This window comes from Sminthopsis crassicaudata, chromosome 3 (assembly GCF_048593235.1).
Source record: "Sminthopsis crassicaudata isolate SCR6 chromosome 3, ASM4859323v1, whole genome shotgun sequence".
Classification (NCBI taxonomy): Eukaryota; Metazoa; Chordata; class Mammalia; order Dasyuromorphia; family Dasyuridae; genus Sminthopsis; species Sminthopsis crassicaudata.
This window is the reverse complement of record NC_133619.1, coordinates 3,965,709-3,984,857: the sequence shown is the minus strand read 5'-3', so window position 1 is coordinate 3,984,857 and position 19,149 is coordinate 3,965,709. Positions and strand designations below refer to the sequence as shown.

The window sequence follows — 19,149 nt, the reverse complement described above, 5'->3', positions numbered from 1 at the left end:
AAAAATCTGAAAAATGGCTGATACTTTGAAATCCACCTCAAAAGACAAACACATGTTATGAAGCAAATCACTTCTCATGTTTTACTTTTCTTCAGGAAGGAAAAGCATAAAACTAGAGTCTTTAAAATGTTTTATGTAACTAAGTTAAGCAGCCTCTTATGCACTTCTCAAATGCTGCATCCCCTTGGGACTCACTAGATTACTCACTAGATTACTGAAGGGACAGCATCAACATTATTTAAACCATGGAGTTGATCTGGCATTTTAAAACAGAAAACTGCCTCATTTCTTCTACATGCAAGGAGAACCATGGCAACTGCTCCAAGAAGTGATAAACATCAGGACTAAACATTGTGAACAGAGAGAAAGAGAGCCAGAGCAAATGGGAGAGGCAGAGAGACAGAGATTGAGAAAAAGAACTAGACACACAGAGAGAGACAAAAAGGCAGAAACGGAGACAGAAAGATAGGGAGAGACAGAGAGAGGAAAAAACAGACAAACCCATTTGCAGAAGTCTGATGAGATCAATAAATTATTTCTCAAAATGTTTTTTTTCAATGCATGAAATAAAATGTAGATTACAAATATATATATATATATATATATATATATATATATATATATATATATATATATATATATATAATTATATAATTAAATGCAGTGATCAAAACACATTTCTGGTTTAAAAATCTGATAAGTTGGTCTCATTAAGAAAGACCTAACATTTTCCCATTCTTCTACAAATATCAGTAATCTCTTTCAATTCTCTCAGATCTCAGTCCCATCTTCTTGAGTGACTTCAATGACATTTCAGTGACTTCCCATTTCATATATCTAACCCCAACTTCTTCCCAGATTTCTTCTCTCTTATTGGCTATCTCTCCTTTGCTATCTCTACCCTGAGATGATGAAATCCTTGATGACAGAATATGCTTTTGTTTCCTCATTTTGGTTTGCTTTTGTTTACTTTTCTTTAAACACTTAGCATTAATCGGAATATTTTATAAAAAGCAGGTGGTCATACATGCTGGTGGATTTGACTTGACTTTAGACATCCAGAAGAATTTTTGAGTTCAATAAGTTTCAAATTAAATTCAAGAGAAAAAATAGAAGGCTATTTCTATTTAGGAAGATATGCTTATTTAGAAAATGTATGGCACAAATATTGGATTTAACTTATACTTGAACAGATTTAACATGGATTGGACTACCTGCCATCTAGGAGAAGGGTTGGGGGGAAGGAGGGCAAAAGTTGGAACAGAAGGTTTTGCAAGAATCAGTGTTGAAAAATTACCCATGCATATGTTTCATAAATAAAACAAACTATTACATATATATATATATATATATATATATATATATATATATATATATATATATATATATATATATATAAATGTATGGCCATTGTGACCTCAGGCATCTCTGTGGTTTTCCATATTGAGAAACCATATATATTTGCCCATTTATGTCATGTTCATCATCCTTATAAAAACTCACATTTAAATAACCCTTTATAAGTTTGAGAGACATTTTGCTGCTATTAATCCCTGATATATTCACAACAACTATCTGAAGTAAATATGTTACTATCCTCAAATTATAGGGGAAAGAACTGAGGCCCTGAGAATTTAAGTGACTTACCAGAATCCCACAGCTAGTGAATCATTTGAGTCAGGAATCAAGATTAGAACTTCAAAAGTTTATTCATAATACCTTTCCTAATCATCTTCAACCTACATAGGTCAACTTTACTATTGTCTTCCTTTATATTTATATAATAACTTCGGAAAACCTCCCTCTTTATTTAGTCATGCTATGGAAACTCTCATTTGGTAATTCAGTTCCAGAGAAAAGGACTTGAAAACAGAATAAGTCATAAGCAGCTGTATTTGACTATTGAGTCATGCATATCCTTGCAAATTCATGTTAATGGCTCTTGGAGAAATGTAGATTATAATGTATAAATGGATTGAGAACTGGGAACTAACTCAAATTTTGTTGTTTGACTTCTTACTGTTTGTATGGGTCATGTTTCTCAAGGACTACATTTCCTAGGTGAGGTTGTTAGGTCAGATATCCAATCAGGTTCCTTCCAGCTCTGGATCTCAGAATCCAAAGATTCTTTGCTTAAATTGGAAATACTTGATAAAAGAAAAGAATGTAACTAATACCAAAGTGAATTTAATTTGGCTTTGCAACAGAAGGCATTTTAATGGGAAAAAATTCCAAATTGCCAAATACTAGAAATATTGCATCTGCAGAAATTTGTACCAAAATACAATCTGGGATAGCCAAAAACCCAGGGAAATGTCCAAGGAAAATTAGGTTTGTTGGCTAGAAAATCTTTGTGGAAATTAGAAAACAGTAAGAATTTTCAATCAACTATGATGTATTTCTTTCTTAAAACCTACAAAGGAAAAAATAAAAATAATAAAAAATAAAAATTAAGGTTTTCCTAATTAAAAATAAATAAATAGATTTTTTAAAAGAAAAGTACAAAAGAAAATGGATAATCTCTAGGGAAAGTGTCATGTTTTCCTTGAAAATGATCAGTTTCTTCAATAAGAGTGCAAAGAATCTTGTCTGAGATTCAATAGGGAATTAGCTGAGAACCAGCATGTCATTGGTGCAGAGGAGACAATTCAGTTTTTAAAAGTTCAATATTCATCTATAAAAAAAATCAATAACTTTCAATTCTGTGTACCTTCTCACTTATTCTTACATTTTGTGATGAGTTAGATCATCTGAAAATCTTCCAAAGGTTCTGCCATAAGACTGTCCCATCTTTTGTTCTGACAAGGGACAGGAGATAAGGCACCAACTCCAATTGTAAGGGACATGGTCAAAGAATCAGAAATGCTTAAGTTTAGAGCTAGAAATGGCTGCTTTATTTTATAGATGAACAAACTGAGGGGTGAACTGCCTTGTCTACAATCAGAGGAGTAGCAAATAGCAGAATTCAGACCTGGGGATTTTGATAGATTCCCACAGCTGGCATTGTGATCTATGAAATGGCTACCATCACTGGAATGAAGAATAATTATTATTTTTTATGAAGAGTTAATAACAATAAAAACAACACAATGAGAAAAAGGTAGTGTCCCCTTACCTTCAATGGGTTTAGGGACAAAGTGTGATGAGGGTTTGGTTTTTTTCACTCTGTTTCCTTTCATAATTTGACCTTCTTTATTGAGTCCCAGAAACCAAGCTCGGCCAGATTCCTGCTGCCGATAGAGTGTAGAAGAATAAATAACGTAGTAGTTTTCAAAGACAGACTCCTTAAATTTGCACTCAGGTGTGAAAACATCCTGTAGGAAAAAGAAAGTGGAGACAAAGATTAGAGAAGGAAGGAATTAATCAGCAGTTACTTCAATTTGACATTGCCAAGAGACTCTCCCTAGAAGGGACAAATTAAAGTTTATTGAGCAAAATATAAAAGACATTGAGCCATATTTGATTTACAAAGAATATAAAGGACTAAAGCACTTCTAGACTGGAAGCTCTTCTCCTGCAGATGAAATTGTACACAAACCACATGTACTATTTATTTCCATGTCTGACAAATAAAGTAGACTGAGCCATATTTGCACTGCAATTCTCAAATTAGTGACTTATTTACTTATGTAATGAAAAATATCCTTGTTACAGGGTCCTTGGAACATTACAAATGGCATCACCAATTTTTTGGTTTGCCTTTGGCACAAGAGAATAAAGACAAACATGATGCATCATAATGTGATTAAATATCTATGTAATATGAAAGCTGCTAGGTCAGTGAAGAATGATCAGAATATTTTGTTTGTCTGTTTTTTTTAAACTATAAACAATTTCTTGTATTAATTTTGTTGGGTTCCTTGAATAAGGCAGTTGAATTTTTATAAGGGAATAATTTCAATGTGATACATTGTCCTCAAAGCTAGCAATCATATCTCCTCAATGCCTTATCTTTTCTAGATTAAAGATTTCCCTTATCTATATCCAATTCCATTATGGAATATATCAAATCCCTTTTCTTTCCTATTTTTCCTCCTTGGGATATTGTCTATTTTATTAATTCCCTAGCTAAAATTGGTGTCCAGAACTGAGTACAAAATGTCAAATGTGTTTTGAATAGGGAAGAGTCCAACATGACTATTACTTGCCTAGTCTTAGATATCAATTGGCTTCTATTAATGTAGCTTCATTAGCTGATGGAGCTGCCATATTACAACAAAATCCTCCTGCAAAGCCTTACAGGACATGAAGAAATTTTAAAAGTCAGTATAAATTAGTGGTGCCTAAATTGCCATTGGAATGGAGATATGCCATGGAAGCAGTATATTTTCTGTGAAAAGAAAATCAGAATTTACCCTTGGCTGCAACTCAATAAAATGTTTCTCACCTTCATGATAAAAACAAGACAAAAACAAAATTGACTAAGTGAATAACATTTTATAAAGAAGTCATTATAAAGAGGTTTTTGCTGAAATTAAAACAGAATATTTTGGAGAGCTCAGATAAACCAAATATACTTTAATTCTAAATAAAATGAATTGTTAACATCAACAGTGATGACAGGTGTTTTATTTTCAGTGCAGTTCTGTGCTATTTGTGGCTCTTCTAGGGCACCAACTTTCACCTGTAAGACTTCAAGTTCTAAAGAGCATGCCCATGTTTCATTACTAGGGAGCCTCCATACTTAGAATTACTGATGAATAACCAAGTCACAAATAACCAAAACTTCTTTCTTACAGCCGATTCTTTCCCTGCTAATAGCTTTGTTCTCTCTATTTAGACAAGCTTGGGCATGCATCAGTGAATAGTAGGACATGTGACTAAAGCAAAGTTTTTTTTTTTTTTTTTAAATAAAAAAGAAGAACCTAGGTTAAGGTTCTTTCCACTTTTAAAGTCATTAGGCATTACAAAAGAAAAATGAAAGAAATGAATAAGAATGAGGATTAGGCCAGAAATTTAATTTATTTTTTTCATTGTTGTTGACCTCAATCAAACACACTGGAGAACCAGAAAAAGTTCAGTAAAAATATCTTTATTTCATTTTTCAATAGACATAACTATATTAGATGACCTTTTTTTCTTGTCTGTTGAAAGGTTAATTCTTCAACAATCTTTTTTTGCTTCTCACTGTAACAAAGACAAATTTTCTTTGTTACCAAGAACTTAGACCAAATAAAATGTTGGATTGACGTAAGTTTGGATGCTATTTTGAGCTCCTGTTTTTCTTACAACTTAATAATTTTGGAAACATGAGGATTCCAATTTAAAATAGTTCATTTTAAAAAATCAAACACCTGGTGGCATTTACTGTTCATTAACGATGAGAGTGGTTCACTCTGATGCTTTTGGATTCTCAGTTTGATTCTATTCACATCTGTTTCTTAAGTCCAAATAACTCTGTATTTGAATTAAGCAAAATCTTACTTTTAAAGCTCTTTATTTACAAAACATATGCATGAGTAATATTTTAACACTGACCTTTACAAAACCTTGTGTTCCAATTTTTTGCCTCCTTCCCCCTATTCTCTTCCCTAGATGGCAGGAAATCCAATATGTGTTAAATATATTAACATATATGTTAAGCCAATGTATATGTACATATCTATACAGTTATCTTGTTGCACAAGAAAAATCATATCAAGAAGGGGAAAAAACTGAGAAAGAAAACAAAATACAAGCAAATAACCGAAAGAGTGAAAATGCTTTTTGTGGTCCACACTCAATTCCCACAGTTCTCTCTCTGGGTGTAGATGGCTCCCTTCATCACAAGATTATTCAAATTGGTCTCAATCATTTCATTGTTGGAAAGAGCTACGTCCATCAGAATTGATCATTGTATAATCTTGCTGCTGCTGTGTACAATGATCTCCTGTTTCCATTCATTTCTCTTAGTATCAACTCGTGTAAGTCTCCTCAGGCTTCTCTAAAATCATTCTTAAACAAAGTCTTAAATTAAACTGATCTCAAGGATCAAAACATCTAGGTAGATTAGTGTCTGAAAATAATATATAAGTTTTAATGGACTTATATGTCGCTATGTGTTAAGAAAGCAAGAAGTTTAGGGTGCAAATTTAAACTTAATGCTAGAAAAAGAAATAATATTTTATCATTAATACCATAAAGAAATAAGTATGAGCTTCAGAATGAGCACTGAAATCATGGAGTAAAGAATAAAAACTACTGGTCAGGGTTTCACAGAGAGCGTGGATAAGTTGATCCTTGAGCTTCCTCCCAACTCTCATTTACTTCTGCTTCAAGAAGACAACACAGTTACATCTCCCACTCACTGCCAGTTCTCCCTCAGCTACAGTAGCCATCCATCCTCTCTTTGCATTATAATTATGATCATCTCAATCTTTCTGATCTCCCCCAATTAAGAAAAAAATGGAAATTGAGGATGAAGAAACTCAGAATCTCTTGAATCACCATATCATCTTCCTAGGAACTAAAGTGATATTTTCACTAGTAATAATAATGCAAATACAAAGAAAAAATCCTGAGAGAAATCACTTCCATTGGAGATCTTTAGTCCCTACATGTTACATGAGGGAAGAATCCTGCTCAATCAACTATCACACAGGAGATATACCTTGAAATATGGGAGGTACTAGAGGGAATAACTGATCAAAATACTTTTTTATGATAAAATTCAAGTCTAGAGAAATAAAGTGATTTAATCACATAACTAATTTTTGTATAAGCCACAAAGAAAACCTTTCCTTCCAGAAAGGCTATGAAAAAGAGCCTTAATCTTTGGTAACTTAAGGAATTTAAAAAATATAGCGTGGTACAGATATGAAATTAAATTTTATTATATAAGCTATGGCATATCATTTCATTTATTGCTTAAGCGCTAATGCCAAAGAATTACAGAATCTAAAAGTGAGAAAGGCACTCTAAAGCACATAGTTAAATCCATACTCCAAAAGTCTCCTCTTCAACATACTAGAGAAACAGTTGTCCAAACGCTATTTATATTTTGTTGCCCACTTCTTTTTAATATTCACCCATTTTACTGCTTACCTCCATGTTCCTTTAACATAATGCTCAAAAATATTTCTTTTGAAGCTTTCAGCAAAGATATGAGCTATAATATGTCTCCAAAAGAACCATTCTGCTGTTACATAAAGCATATTCAGGATAATTTTAAAATGGATTTCTATGGAGGGAGGCTATTAGAGGGATTTGTATGAAGGGAAGGGAAGGAAAGGGAGAAGGGGAAAAGTGAAGAACAGAAAAGAAGCTGTGTTGTCCAATTGGTCAATTCCAGTTGGTTCCCCATTTGGGTAATTCCTGTCATTACTCACAGAAGTCATTGTTTATCCTCAGAGAGGTGAAGCCATGACATGCAAATAAATTAGATTTGAATGAGGGAGGGCTATAAAAAGTCACCAGTCTCACTTTCTCCTCTGGAATGATTTGGGACCACTAGCAAAATATATTTTGGAACAAAAGAGATACAATGGGATGGAGAACCTAAGTTTCTCTGGCGTATACTGCAAAGATAAGGCAAATCACTAGCATAATATAAACTTGTACTTGAATTTGCATTAAAGAAGGGCATTCCCAGTATCTCTGGTAATCTCCATTCATTTATAGTCACTGTTATCATTATCATCATCATTTCATCATTCTTGAGAGGGAATATATTGTGATGTTTAGTAAACTGACTTCAGAATCAGAACTATCTGAGTTCAAGTCTCATCTCTGACTTGTATTACCTGGACAAAAAAGTAAGCTCTTTCTGCTCCAGACAACTGTCTAAAACTCTGTGTTTCTGAAGAGAGCCAAGCAACACTAGAAAATTAGGTTCTTTTTTCAATGAAATGTTACCCATGTCAATGAAATCCAGCTAGATTTTCTATCACTTAATTTTCAATTCCAAATCACAGCTTCAGTAAAATATTGAATAATGTACTTTAGAGCCTTAATTTTTTTCCCAAAGACCATTCCCTCATTTCTAGCCACTCAGCTCATAGAGTAGCACATTCTTATTTTTGCTCCATGAGAAAAAAAATGAATTCATCTTCTTGTTTACATAGAAAGACTCCCAAGCTACACGAAAACACGAAATTAAAAGTTTAGCTAATTAACTCAGAGCTAAATAGGTTCTTTTGCTAATTAGACATAACAAACAGAAGCATAGAAGAGAGGACTCTGAGCCATCTTTGCTGCCCAAAAGGTGCCCTCTGCCAAAGGACACTTCAGTATCAGAGATTAGGGTATCACAGACTGACTGCTCATTTGGACTCAAGGCCATCTTAGCACCGAATAGGTGCAAGAAGGAAGGGAAAATGGCATTTAAGAAAGAGGGTTAAGAAGACATCATCTGCCTCTTCCCTTTTTTCTGACATGCTACAGAATGACATTGGAAGGAATTATGAAAGCAAACTGACAAGATGTACTAGAAATGCATATTAGCCAATGTCAACCAGACCCTTTCTGTGGTAACACAAACATTCTAATCTTCCATAACCAATTCAAGTTAAAGGCAAATTCAACATGTTATGGGAAGTGCCTCATGAGGATCACACAAAGAGAAAAGAATAACTTTTAGAAACCAGAAGTCTTAATATTCTTTGCCACGTGTTCTCTAAAACTGATCTCAATCTCCACAGGTACAAAGAGGGGTACAGGACAATACCAATGGGGAAGCTAGCTGTATACTACCTAAATAAATATTTATTTTTAGATGATAATTAATATTTATTTTAGAAGATAATTAGCTCTGCTTGGCTAATTGCTATAAACTTATGATCAATAGGGAATGGGAATGTAAGGGACCATGAATGGTAATATGAAGAAAGTATACCAACTCCTTCATAGTTACCCCTAGAATGCTGAAAGAAGAAATTAGCAACCTTTTCCGGTCTTAGCACCCTAATGCATACTGGGGAAGTACCCTCTGAGCTTTCAATACACATATTCTTTTTTTTTTTTTTGCTTACTTTTTAAAAAAAATTTTCAGATTATAATTTGGGTAGATATTATTTTTTTTTTAATTTTTTATTATAGCTTTTTATTGGCAGAACATATGCATGGGTAATTTTCAACATTGCCCCTTGCCATCACTTCTGTTCCAACTTTTCCCTTCCTTCCTTCCACTTCCTCCCCTACATGTCAGGCAGTCTCATGCATGTTAAAGCAATATACATATTCAAAGACCATACAGGATCAAAAAAAATGATTTCACTAATAACCTTCTATTGATCCATATCAGGAGAAGAATAAACAAAGATGGAAATCTTAGTCAAAAGTTTCTGGCCTTGCTTTGTACAATATCTTAAAATAATTGAAATGAAAGCATTCACCATAGTAATAGAAGTCATCTAAATATTTCTCTGTGTGAATAAAGGTGTACATCATTCAAAAAGCCCTAGAACAAATCAAACAGAAAGAGAAAAACAAAGACAAAAAGACAGAATGACACAGAGAATCAGAGAGAGACAAAGTGAGAGACAGAGAAATACAGAGAGACAGGCAGAAGAAGAGAGAAAAACATAAACAAAACAGAGGGAGGCAAGAAGGGAGGAAAGGAAAGAGAGAGATACAGAGACAGAGATACATACAACTTATTAGGATTGGTAAGGAATTAATAAATAGGAGACTCCTCATCAAAAAAGAAATGAGAAAATTAAGGACTTTACATTGAGGTGAGAGAATAGTAAATTTCAAGCATGAAGAAAAAAAATGATATATTGTACATAAATAAAGAGGAAGAAAAACACCTAAAAGTAATTGGTATAAATCTCCTTAGATTTACATAAGAGGGGAAAATAAAATTAATGAACTATAACCTACTGCCCAGATTCTGAAATGCAGGTGGTTAGAGAGTTCAGTAGTACATCTATTTAGGATAAGCACTGCAAACGTACATTATGATGGAAGGAAATGGAAAGGATTTCATCTGGAAATTTATACAGATGGACACTAGGCACATACACATGCGCACACTCATAATATATTTTATAGTATATATAATATATACATCTACATATTATATGTAATATATTTTATATTAGAAATCGCTAGTGAAAAAAGTGCACATGCACCACAGGCTATTGACATAGTAGACATAGGTGAGTCATAATATATTCCTAATAAATAAAGGAGCATAGAGAATAAAGTCAGAAATGCATTCCAACTTCTCAGTATTCCCAATGATTCTGGTGAGCATCAATAAATGACAATAGGGATCTGATTCATTTGGTGATAATAGGAATAACAAATGAGAAAATATAATGTAAAATATTTCACAAACTTTAACACTCCCTATAAATGGTAGCTACAACAACTAGAATAGTTATTAGAACTTACTATGTGCCAGGTAATGTGTTGTATGCTTCATAATTCTCCCCATTTTACAGAGGAGGAAATTGAGGCTATATCCCAAAAAAGGCACATAGATGATTGAAACCTGGGTGCTTTTGAATTTGCCTGAGAAATATTTGTCTTCTTTTTCCTGTTACAGACTTATTTTCACTGATATGTGAATAAACTGTAACTGTCTATTAGACAAGGTTTGGGAAAAAAAGAGCTATTTTAGTGACAGCCATTGGAAATTGTCATTTCTTGCTAGAACCAAAAAAAAAAAATGTGTCTCATGTATTGAAAGCACTAGTAATAACAGAGAGGATGAACAAATGTGCACCACAGAACATTTAACAATGGAAACACATTGGAAATTTGTTTTTATTGAGATTGTCTGCATTTAGACTGTTTTCTTGATTAAAATGTGATCATGTCCTAGTCTGTGATGCCTTTGAAACGAAGTTTGCTGCTGTAACCTTCATGATAAAGGGGTTACTTTGCCTTTCTTCAAAAATTATGTCTCTCTGGGCTGATTTCATTAATAATGAATAAATATCATTATTTAACAGGCATCTCTCTCTCTCTCTTACTCTCTATCTCTCTCTACCCCTCCCTCTCTCTGTCCCTTGTCTTTCTCTGTCTCTCTCTTTGTATCTCCCTCTATCTCTGTTTCTCTCTGTTGCTCTGTTTTTGTCTCTCTCTCCCTCTGTTTTTGTCTGTCTCTGTCTCTAATCTCTCTTTGTCTATCTATGCATGTCTCTCTCTGTCTCTGTTTTTCTCTGTGTATTTCTCCTTCTCCTTCCCACCATCCCTCCCTTTCTCCCAGTTATCACAAGCATGGTTTCATTTTTGTTGGAGTAAAAGGGTATGGCCATCCCCTTCAATCATTGGGGTTATACCATGATAAAAGAAATAAAAAGGCTAAGCACTTTATCATGCATAAAAAATCATCTTAGGTTGTAGCATTCTATTTTTTATTCTTTACTCTATTGACAACATAAATTCTAGAATGAAAGTATTCAATTTCTTTGATTTCACTTTAACTGTGGAATCCCCTGGAATAAAATTGCCTTTATAGTTTTAACCTTTTAATTGTTTTTGTTGTCCATTTAATCCATTTCTGTTTAAGTATTCATATCATACAACTTTTGGATATATAACTGAAAAAGTTGTGGGGTGGAGTGTTCATTATTGAACTTTGGTGTGCACACACACAAGATGTAACTATTACAATGACAATGAATCATATCACAATACAATTGTCTTATTTTGACAAGTGGGAAAAATGTGACAGGCCAATGACATCCAACAAATTAATCCTGATTATAAGGTCTTTACTATTCTTTCTTTCCTTCCTTCCTCCCTCCCTACCCCCCCTCACCTTCTCTCTCTTTTATAAAGAAGGCAGGTAGGAAGACAACAATAAATGGGAAAATGCAACCAATATCTCATATTTTCTATCACATGACAATGGAATTTGTATATTAAAACCTCAGAACAAAAAGTTATATGAAAAATTTAAATTGATACAGAAAAAGGCAAAGAAAAAAAAAGACATCTGGAGCAAATCTAGCTGACAAATTATATATCTATCTATCTATCTATCATATATATATATATACATATATATATATGTGTGTGTGTGTGTGTGTATATATGTGTGTGTGTATACATATATATATATATATATATATATATATATGACAGTTAATATGATGTTCAAGTAAATTTTTATAAAATATATTTCGTTGATGTCAAATATGGGGGATCTGGAAAAAATGGAAAAAGAGAAAAATATTATTCTTCAAAAAGGTAATCTTGCTGATAAAGAAAACTACTAACTTAGAGCCTACTTTCTTATCTTAATAAAATCTTTAGAGAATGGGCTACATTCATATCAAGGTCATCTGTGATGATACAAAAAAAGGTACAGTAATGCTTTTGAATATGAGTTTTTCTACCAGGAAAAAAATACATTCCTTAGGTATATGTTAGCTTTCAGGTTCTGTGATAAGTCCTGAAGATTCAAAGCAAACAAGAAAGTCTCTGGCCTCAAAGCACTTATATTTTATAAAAGAAAACATGCATGAATACATTTTATGTATTAATATAATCAATTCACTTCATATTATTAAAGAGAAATAAGAGTAGTGAAGAAAATGATGAAATAACTCATTTAGAACTTGATATTTAAGCTAAGATTTAAAGGAATAAAGGACTTTTATGAGGCAATGTTGATGATGAGGGACTTTCCAGGAATAGGAAATAGTCATTCTCTCCAAGAGACTAGAGAAACGAGATGATTTTATGCTATGTGTAAAGTCAGCAGGAATAGTGACAATATATTTGTAATATCATCAACACTTGGCACAGGAATTGGTGCATACAATTGCTATAATTGACCAGGAAATGTAACCTGAATTCAATCTACTTGCTAAACAGAAGAGTTTGTACATTGCTCTAGAGACTGCTAAAACTTCTTGCACCGGAGAGACAAGGTCACACTTGTATTTTAGGATTTCCAATATGGCAGTTATGTAAAAGGTGGAATTCAGAGGCTCTAAGATCAAGGAAGAGGTGCCTGCATTCATCCAAGAAAAAGATGGGGTTTTCAACATGCTTAGAAAAATCTTTCTTGACTCCAACAACTCAATCCATCAGCCTCTATGACAAATCTTGAGAGACAATAGAAAAGCAAAACTTATCCCTGCACTAGTCTAAGCAACTTCCATTCTGATGGAGGATCTATATGTAAATAGTGAGCTACAAACATGGCTTACCCAAAAGTTAGAGAAGGTAACCTTGGGGATGGGGTGGGCTTAGCTTTTAAAGGAAAAGAAAAGGTGTCATCCAGAAGATGAAATTTCAAAGGAAGCCAGATTTTTTAAGAGTTAGACTTAGTAATCAGGGAGAAGTTGGCACAAAAGCATGGAGGGTTGTATTCAAGACACATCCATAATCCAATGTAGCTAGACTACAAACATAGAAGGCAGGAGAATTTAAGAAAAATGGAAAAGTAGAAAAAGAGCAAGTTGGAAAGCTTCCAATACCAAACCAAAGATTTATCCTGGAAGTGATAATCCCTGAGCCTTATTGAAGAAGGGAGGGATGTGATCAGATCTATATTTATAAGATAATCATTCTGACAGCTGAATGTAAAATGCAGGAGAGTGGAACCAATTTGAGACAGAGAGACCACTCATCAGTCTACTGCCATAGTCCAGTGAGAAGTAATGGGGGCCTGACCTAGTGTGGTAACTGTGTGCAAAATAAAGAGATAGATTGAGCTGGTATAGAGAAAGGAATTTAAAGGTCCACTAATTTATTGGATACCTAGAAAGGGAGGGAATAGTCAAATGCGATAAAAAAAATATTATGTTACCAGCAAGAATAATAAAAAAAAATATTATGTTACCAGCAAGAATAATAAAAAAATATTATGTTACCAGCAAGAATAACAGAAATTGAGATATTAAATTTAGAAAAGGAAAAGTGCTGGAAGGGAAAATGTTATGTTTTGAATGGGTTGGATTTGAGATATCTATGGGAAATTCACTTCAAAAGGTGGAAAAGGCAGTTGGTGGCATGGGAATAGAAATCATCAGAATCTGTTGGGCTCTAAATAGATAGAAAGAAAGTGAGACAGATAGTGACTAGTAAGGTAGTTAATGAGATAGACAGATAGTGGAATAGATAGACAGGTAGACAGATAGATATAGCTATATTGATCTGGAAATCATTTCCCTAGAGAAAATAAATATAAATGCTGAAAGACTTACAAATAATAATTCAGACCACAGAAGTACTTTGTCATTGTTGCTTTTAAAGTTCTAGTAGATTCCTGAAGTGGGATTGAACAATTTATCTTTTGGAATATAACTTATTTACTTTCTATATCATTATAATATTTTACTGCTATAGCACTAAGTTGTGGAGGTGAATCAACCTTCTCAAAGGCTCCACCATTTTTATAGGAATTGCTTAAGAACTCAGCTATCAACAAAGCCCAAAGATGCACTTTATGACATCTAAGAATAGATAGAACACCAACCCCTCAGACATGATCAGCCAGTGCAACGCCGATATACTAATAACTTCATTTCTAACTACTTTTCCCCCCAAAATAGATGATCTAAATATGCTTTGAGTAAGCCAGGGGCCTCTGTAACTATAGTATCTATGATAAACAAAAATAATTTCCTATCCCCACAGCATGTTTCTGAAAGCACAAGGTCAGAATGGCAATAATTTCCTGATGAATTAAGGCATCATCATTCTGTCTCTCATAAAGCTGGCCTGGGGGCCTTTGAGCAAAGCTCTTGTATTCTTCCAACTTCTTAGTTACAACCCCTGAAAGAGAAAGGGGTAGGATCAGATAGCTTCGCAATTCTTTTTGAGATCAAAATCCTTTGCTGGAGCCATCAAACATAACACTGGTCATGAGTATTGCTTCAGCTTTACAACTGGGATGCCCTCTTCTGGATAATACACTGACCCATGCTTGAGCTTTTATTCCCCAAGTTTCTTCTTTCAATAAGTATTTCTTTTTTGTGCTTCATTGTATAATCATCTTCAAACTTCTGGCACACATCTGTTCTGAATCCCCTTAGGATACACTCAGCTCATCCTCTTAGAACTAAGACTTTCTCTTCCCAGCATCATTCACAGTTTGCATAGCATAAAGACTCCATACAGATCTTTGGCAAAGCAGACGGGTTCCTTTCCTTTGAGTTGTTCGATGTTTATTCCTTTAGTCTTATCAGTTATCTGTGAACTATCCAATAATGCTTCTAATTTCATGAATTGTGAATTGGAAAAAAAACAGGATGGAGAAGCTGTGCATGTGTATGTGTGTGTATTTGTGTGTCTGTGTATGTGTATATATATTGAGTCTAAAGCAGAGATCTAGATGTTCATTATTTAGGGATAGGAACAAATCCAATTCAACAAACATTTATTAAGCATCTCGGACATACTAGGCATTGTGCTAAGAGTTGGCGATGCAATTATTAAAATTCAATCTTTGCCACAGGAAACTTGCTTTCTGAAATATTAGGCCTTTACATTCTAAAGGTATAGGCCTTTGATTTCATTCTCACAGGCGTCTTCTGAATGAGTAATCTACTTCTTCCAAAGCAGGTGGACATCTTTTTCTCCACTATTTAGCCATAGAGGTTTGCCTGTGATCTTGAGAGTTTAGCCTGCCAGATGTCACAATACCAGCATTAGCTCTAGGCAGAACTTGAACCTAGGTCTTTATATTCTGTTCAGGATCTCCAGTTTGATATTTAGGAAAAGCATTCCAGAAGAGATTCACCTTTTTTCTAATCTCCTGGAGTTGAACTTATAATATTATTTCAATGTGATCTCCCTGGGAATTGATTCCAGCATTCAGTGAATGAAATACCATATTTTTTAAAAACTGCCTGGAATAGTTAAAGAGGTGAGCATCATGGACAAAAAAAAAGATTTTAAAAAAAAAAATTTTAAACATTTTCATTTAACTTTTTGAGTTTTACATTCTATTTATCCTTCCCTTCCTTCCCTCTCCCACTTCAAGATCAATACAGTCAGATACAGATTATACATGTACAATTATGTAAAAAAAATTTCCCATGTTAGCAATGTTGTACAAGACAGGAATAAAAGAAAGAAATGAAAAAAGTAAAAAGTAGCATGCTTCAGATTGTATTCAAATAATATCATTTCTTTCTCTGGAAGCCCATAGTATGTTTCATCATTAATCCTCTGGGATTGTCTTGGATTATTGTGTTGCTGAGAATACTAAATAATTCACAATTCTTCACTGAACAGTATTGCTGTTACTGTGTACAATAAATTTTGTTAATTCTGTTAACTCTACTATCAGTTCATGTAAGCCATTCCAGGTTTTTTTTTCCTGAAATCATCCTGCTTATCATTTCTTATGGCATAATAGTGCTCCATTACAATTTTATGCCATTTCCCTATTGATGAGCATATCTTTGACTTCTAATTCTTAAGTGCCACAAAAAGAGGTGCTATAAACAATTTTTCGTGTAAATGGGTAGTTTTCTTTTGGGGGATGTCTTTGGTATATAAACCTTGTAGTGGCATTATCTGAATCAAAAAGCATGCAGTTTTATAGCCATTTAGGCATAATTCCAAATTGTTCCCCAGAATGATTGTATCCATTCACAACTCCACTAACAAGGTATTAGTGTCCCAGGTTCCCCACATGCCTTCTGCCATTTTTGTTAAATTAACCAATCTGAGAGCTTTCTCTAATCAATAGTGATTTATAGAATTTTGTATAATTATAGAAAGTTTTTATTTCTTTGAAAACTCCCTGTTCATATAATCTAACCATTTAACAGTTGCTGAATGACTTGTATTTTTTTTTATAAATTTGATGCAGTTTTTTTTTAATTTGAAAAATGAAACCTTTATCAGAGATACTTGGGGCAATTTTCCCCAGTTTTCTGTTTTCCTTTGCATTAGCTTTGTTTCTGTAAAAACTTTTTTAATTTTTGTACTATCAAAATTATGTTTTACATTTTGTAGTGTTCTCTCTATCTTCTTAGGTCCCAAATTCTTCCATTATCCATAAATCTGACAATTCAAATTTCTTTTAATTTATTCATGGTATGAACCTTTATGTGTAAATCATGTATCCATTTTGACTTCATCTTCATATACACTTTGGGATGTTGGTATATACCTAATTTCTGAAATGTTATTTTCTAGTTTTCCTGGGAGTTTGTGTCAAATAATGAGGTTTTGTTCTCAAATCTTGGATCTTTAGGTTTGTCAAATATCAGAGTACTATGATCAGTTACTATGATATAATGTGTACCTAAGCTATTCTACTGATCCATCATTCTATTTCTTAATCAGTACCAGATAGTTCTGATAATTCTGATTTTATAATTAAGTTTGGAATGTGGTATTGCTAGACCACCTGCTTTTGCACATTTTAAATTATTTATTCCTGTGCTTTTGTTCCTCCATTTGAATTTTGTTTCTTCTAGCTCTATAAAATAATGTTTAATAGTTTGGTATGCCACTGGAAAAAAATGGATTAATTTAGATAGAATTGTAATTTTTACTGTACTGATTCAGCCTACTCGTTAACAATGAATTTTTTTTCCAATTGTCTAGATCTGACTACTTGCATAAAAAGTGTTTTGTTCACATAATTTTTAGTTTGTCTTGACAGGTAGGATTCCTAAATATTTTATATTTTCTCAGGGTTTTTTGTTTGTATTGTTAATGGGATTTCTTTTTCTTTTGGTTGTTTTTTATAATAGAAATGCTGATGATTTATGTAGGTTTCTTTTGTATCCTGCAACTATGCTAAAGCTGTTAATAACTTCAATTAGTTTTTAGTTGATTCTCTAGAATTTTCTAAGTATAACATTTTATCATCTTCAAATAGTGGTAGTTTTATATCTTCATTGACCATTGTAATTTTTTATTTCTTTTTTCTTTTCTTATTACTATAGATAACATTCCTAATACAATGTTAAATAATAAAGAATAATCAATGTCTTGCTTCAATGCTGATCTTACTGGGAGAGCTTCTAGTTCATACTCATTACAGATAATGCTTGCTGATGATTTTTGTAAACATTATGTATCATTTTTATAATAGCTTTTAATTTTCAAAATATATGCAAAGATGGTTTTCATCATTTACCTTAGCAAAACTGTATTCTATGGTTTTCTTCCTCCTCTGCTCCATTCTTTGATTTTTCTCTCCTTTGATATTCAGGATTCACAATCTGGTACTTAATTGGGGATTTTTAATTTGTTTTTTTTTCTTAGATTTTTTTTAATTGCATGCCCAATTCATTGACTTCTATCTCTCTGTTTTTCTCTGTCCCTGCATGTCTCTGTCTGTCTGTCTCTATCTGTCTCTCTGTCTCTGTCTCTGTCTCTCTCTTTTGCTCTCTCTTTCTCTTGCTGATGTAAGTAATTAGAAATTTAAAATTTCCCTTAAGTATTACTTTGACTTCATCCCATACATTTTGGCATATTGTCTCCTTGTTGTCATTTTCTTTAATGGAATTATCAATTGTTTCTATGGTTTGTTCTCTGACTCACTTATTTTTTATAAATAGTTTAATTTCCAATTTATTTTAATCTCCCAATTAATCATTATTAAAAATGATTTTAATTACATCATGATCTGAAAATGATTCATTTACTATTTCTGCTTTTTTCAACATAGTTGTTAAGTTTGATGTCCTAGTGGACATTTTTGTGTACTTGTCATATAATGATGAAAAAAAGGTACCTTCATTTCTATTCTTATTCTATTTCTATTATCTATTTCCTTCTTTAATGCATTACCCTTCTCTAAAATCTAGTTCCTTTACCATTTGATCAGATCAAATCTGACTTTGTTTTCTATGGTACCTTTCAGCAAGATAGAGTTTTCTTCCTAGTATTTTAATAAGATGTATTCTTGCTATTGTTTTGTCTGAGATCTTAATTGCTACCTCTTCTTTCTTTGATTCAGCTGAACATAATAGATTCTACTCAAGCCTCTTTATCTTTATCCAGTATGTATCTCTGTTTCAGATGTGTTTCTTATAAACAACATATTGAAGATTTCTGGTTTTCAATCCATTATGCTATTCACTTTTGTTTTATGGGTGAATACATCCCATTTACATTTATAGTTATGATAACCAACTGTATTCCTCCCATTCTGTTTTCCCTTGCCCCCCTTATTTTTTACCCTATCCCTCCTCACAAATGTTTTACTTCTGATCACTACCATCACCAATCTACCCTTCCTTCTATCATTCTCCCCCTTCCTCTTCTATAATCCCCATATATTTTACTTTCTTA

The 19,149-nt window shown here is 33.1% G+C and overlaps 1 protein-coding gene across 1 annotated transcript in view; it reads right to left on the bottom strand.

Moving 5' to 3' along the window:
- Positions 1-19,149, bottom strand: part of FGF12 (fibroblast growth factor 12) — a 212,827-nt gene that overhangs the window by 15,111 nt on the left and 178,567 nt on the right. Inside the window, 1 exon segment of the mRNA XM_074297863.1 lies at positions 3,116-3,314. Within this exon segment, the coding sequence (XP_074153964.1) occupies positions 3,116-3,314 (199 nt within the window).